General features: G+C 59.6%; 2 protein-coding genes across 3 annotated transcripts in view; both read left to right on the plus strand.

Moving 5' to 3' along the window:
* The window catches only part of AIFM3 (apoptosis-inducing factor, mitochondrion-associated, 3), a 13,642-nt gene extending 11,568 nt beyond the window's left edge, over positions 1-2,074 (plus strand). The window contains exons 18-21 of one of the 2 annotated variants that reach the window (XM_005875510.2): positions 156-231; positions 738-842; positions 1,476-1,496; positions 1,705-2,074. In XM_005875510.2, the coding sequence (XP_005875572.1) occupies positions 156-231; positions 738-842; positions 1,476-1,496; positions 1,705-1,744 (242 nt within the window). In that variant the 3' untranslated portion in view covers positions 1,745-2,074. The remainder of the gene's footprint in view (positions 1-155; positions 232-737; positions 843-1,475; positions 1,497-1,704) is intronic. The other variant, XM_005875509.2, reaches the window with a different exon arrangement.
* Positions 1,923-2,662, plus strand: part of LZTR1 (leucine-zipper-like transcription regulator 1) — a 17,166-nt gene continuing 16,426 nt past the window's right edge. The window contains exon 1 of the mRNA XM_005875582.2: positions 1,923-1,970. Within this exon, the coding sequence (XP_005875644.1) occupies positions 1,923-1,970 (48 nt within the window). The remainder of the gene's footprint in view (positions 1,971-2,662) is intronic.

Here is a 2,662-nt window from a genome sequence, read left to right on the forward strand (position 1 = left end):
CCTAGGGGCGGGGCCACGACAGCTGTAGAAAGTGGTAAAGCACTCACAGGAGGCGGGTACAGGGGGCAGTTAGGAGGGCACAGGACCCTGACCCGGTGGAACCCCATCGCCTCTGCTGAGCTCACGTGGACACCGCCCGCCTGCCCGGCCCACAGGGTACGGAGAAGGCTTCGACGACGTCATCATCCAGGGGGATCTGGAGGAGCTGAAGTTCGTGGCTTTTTACACCAAGTGAGAGCAACGGGGTGGGGCAGGGGCAAGAAGCCGCAGGACCTGGTCGGTAGGGGGAAATCATCCCAGAGAAGCCTTGCTCCAGAAGAGGGGGCTTCCCGGAGAGGTGGGGTGGACGGAGGGGCGAAGGGAGGGGCAGGCAGGAGACACCGCCGAGGAGAGGTGAGTAGGTGGGGTGATAAGTCCACCTGCCACGCATCGACAGGACATTTGATCTTTAGCACAGCTCTTTGAGGTGGGTGTGGCGATCCCGCGTTTACACTGAGGGAAGTCACACAGGTACACAGTGGGAATCCCAGGACAGGAGCCCAGCCCTGAACCTCTATGGGAGTCCTACAGTAGCTCAAAGCCCAGGTTGGGCTAAAGTGCAAAGCAGCGAGGGTTGGGTGCTCGGGACATCCCTGTTGTCCTGGATAAGATCCCGTCCTGAGTCCCAGGTGGACAGGAGTGTGTCAGGGTCTCCGAGAAGAGGGTAGTTACCAGGCTCAGCCACCCTCTCCCCACAGAGGCGACGAGGTGATCGCCGTGGCCAGCATGAACTACGATCCCATTGTGTCCAAGGTGGCTGAGGTGCTGGCCTCGGGCCGTGCCATCCGGAAGCGGGAAGTGGAGTGAGTGTGGGCAGTGGAGGCCTGGGGGAGGGGACAAGAATTCTACCGAAGGACTGGCTCAACCTTCCTGTGGCAAGCAGCTGCACCACGGCCCTCCGGGGCGTCCCCCCACTCTCGGTCCCCATCAGTCTGTGGCTTCTAGTGCTATGGGGCCGTGTAGGGCATAGGTTGTGATTTGGGAGCGGGGCTGGTTATATGTGCTCTTGGGAGACAGAAGGAAAAGGGCCATGTCCCAGGGCAGGGTCAGTGCTGTGGGGAGTGGTCAAGGCTCACTGCTTGGGCAATCCCTGAGCCTGGGACATCTGACTGGACATGGCCGTGCTGAGCCCGGCAGAAGCCAGGTGGGGAAATGCAGCTAGTGATGCCCCTGGGGATGCCCTGCACAGATGTGGGTGGTGGTTTGGGGTCTGGGAGACACTGGACACCAGTCATTACCCTCATCCCAGCATTGTATCAATGGGAGTCCCCCTGTAGGTTCGACCTACCTACAAAGAGCCTCTAGGGACTGGGGAAAGCCTGGAGGCCATGGGAAGGGGGTAGGCTTCAGACTAGCAACAATGGACAACCAAGAGGGGACATAAATGACATGCTCTTCCCTGGCCTTCTCTGTCTCTCCCTCTTGCACTCGCAAAGGCTGTTTCTGCTGCACAGCAAGTACGTGTGCCCTGGCCTTCCTGTTCACCATTCCGAGCCGTTCCCCACTCAGCCCAGAGTCTGCACCTGATGGGCTTTCCCCTTTACCCAAGTACATCCCTGCTGGACACCAGACCCCTGCTATCCTCAAGGGCCAGCTGCTCATGGTGCTGAGTGGGGAGCCTGTGCTCTTCTTCTGCCCTGACTCCTCCTCCCCTCCTTCCTGCAGGACCGGCGACATGTCCTGGCTCACAGGGAAAGGATCCTGAGCTTGCATGCAGCAGACTTGGGCAGGCATGCTCGGGCACCAGGGACAGAGACCAAGCCCTGGGGGCAGGTGCCAACCTCCAATTTCCCAGGATCCCCCAGGGCAGAACCTGAGCCCTTCCAGTGCTTGCCATCAGCTGCCTGGCTCACCTCCAAAGAGGCCTCCACTGTTTCCAAGAGATGCTCACCACCCAAGGCCTCGACTGCCACCAATGGCTGGCAGCGGAGGTGGGACAGGCCCTGCCTCATCTCCCTCTATTGGGACCGATCCCCTGTAGGACCCTGCAACATATTAGACATTATCTCAAAATTAAAACGCACACATTTGCAGACCTGTGTGACTTCCACTGTAATTGGGCAGACACTCATGGGGGAGAAAGCACATGACAGGGAGACAGGCACAACCATAGATTGCTCAGGGCCACACCAAGGAAGTTTGGCCTGTGAGTGCCCAGGAGAGGGAGCAACTGATTCTGCCCCGGGGGTTAGGAAGGGCTTCTCCAACCAGTGTCTTGGTTTTGGGTGTTGAAGGAAGGGCATTCCAGGTAGAAGAGACTGCAGGTGCGAAGGGCTTGAGACAGGGCGTGCTTTCTCAGAGCTCAAAGGCAGCACGCGTTTGGCAGTTGGCAGGCATCTGCCCACTTAGCGCTGTAGGAGCTGGGTCCTGAGACAGACCTCAAGCTTCTCAAGGCAGCCAGAGCTTCCCAAAGCCGCATTTCGCAGGTGAAGAAACTGAGGCTCTGCTGTTAGAGATAAGAATCTAGGGCCTCTGCGCTACGCTGCCTCTCAGCCAATAAGAACAAGGAGGGTAGACGCGGCGGCGGGTTCGGGCCGGGGTCCCAAGCAGGAAGGGGAAGAGTTGGCTGCAGGCGGAGGCCGCTGCGAGCTCGGAACCGTCCACCAGGGACCCCGGGAGCCGC

The sequence above is a fragment of the Myotis brandtii genome, unplaced genomic scaffold (genome assembly GCF_000412655.1).
Source record: "Myotis brandtii unplaced genomic scaffold, ASM41265v1 scaffold463, whole genome shotgun sequence".
Lineage (NCBI taxonomy): Eukaryota > Metazoa > Chordata > Mammalia > Chiroptera > Vespertilionidae > Myotis > Myotis brandtii.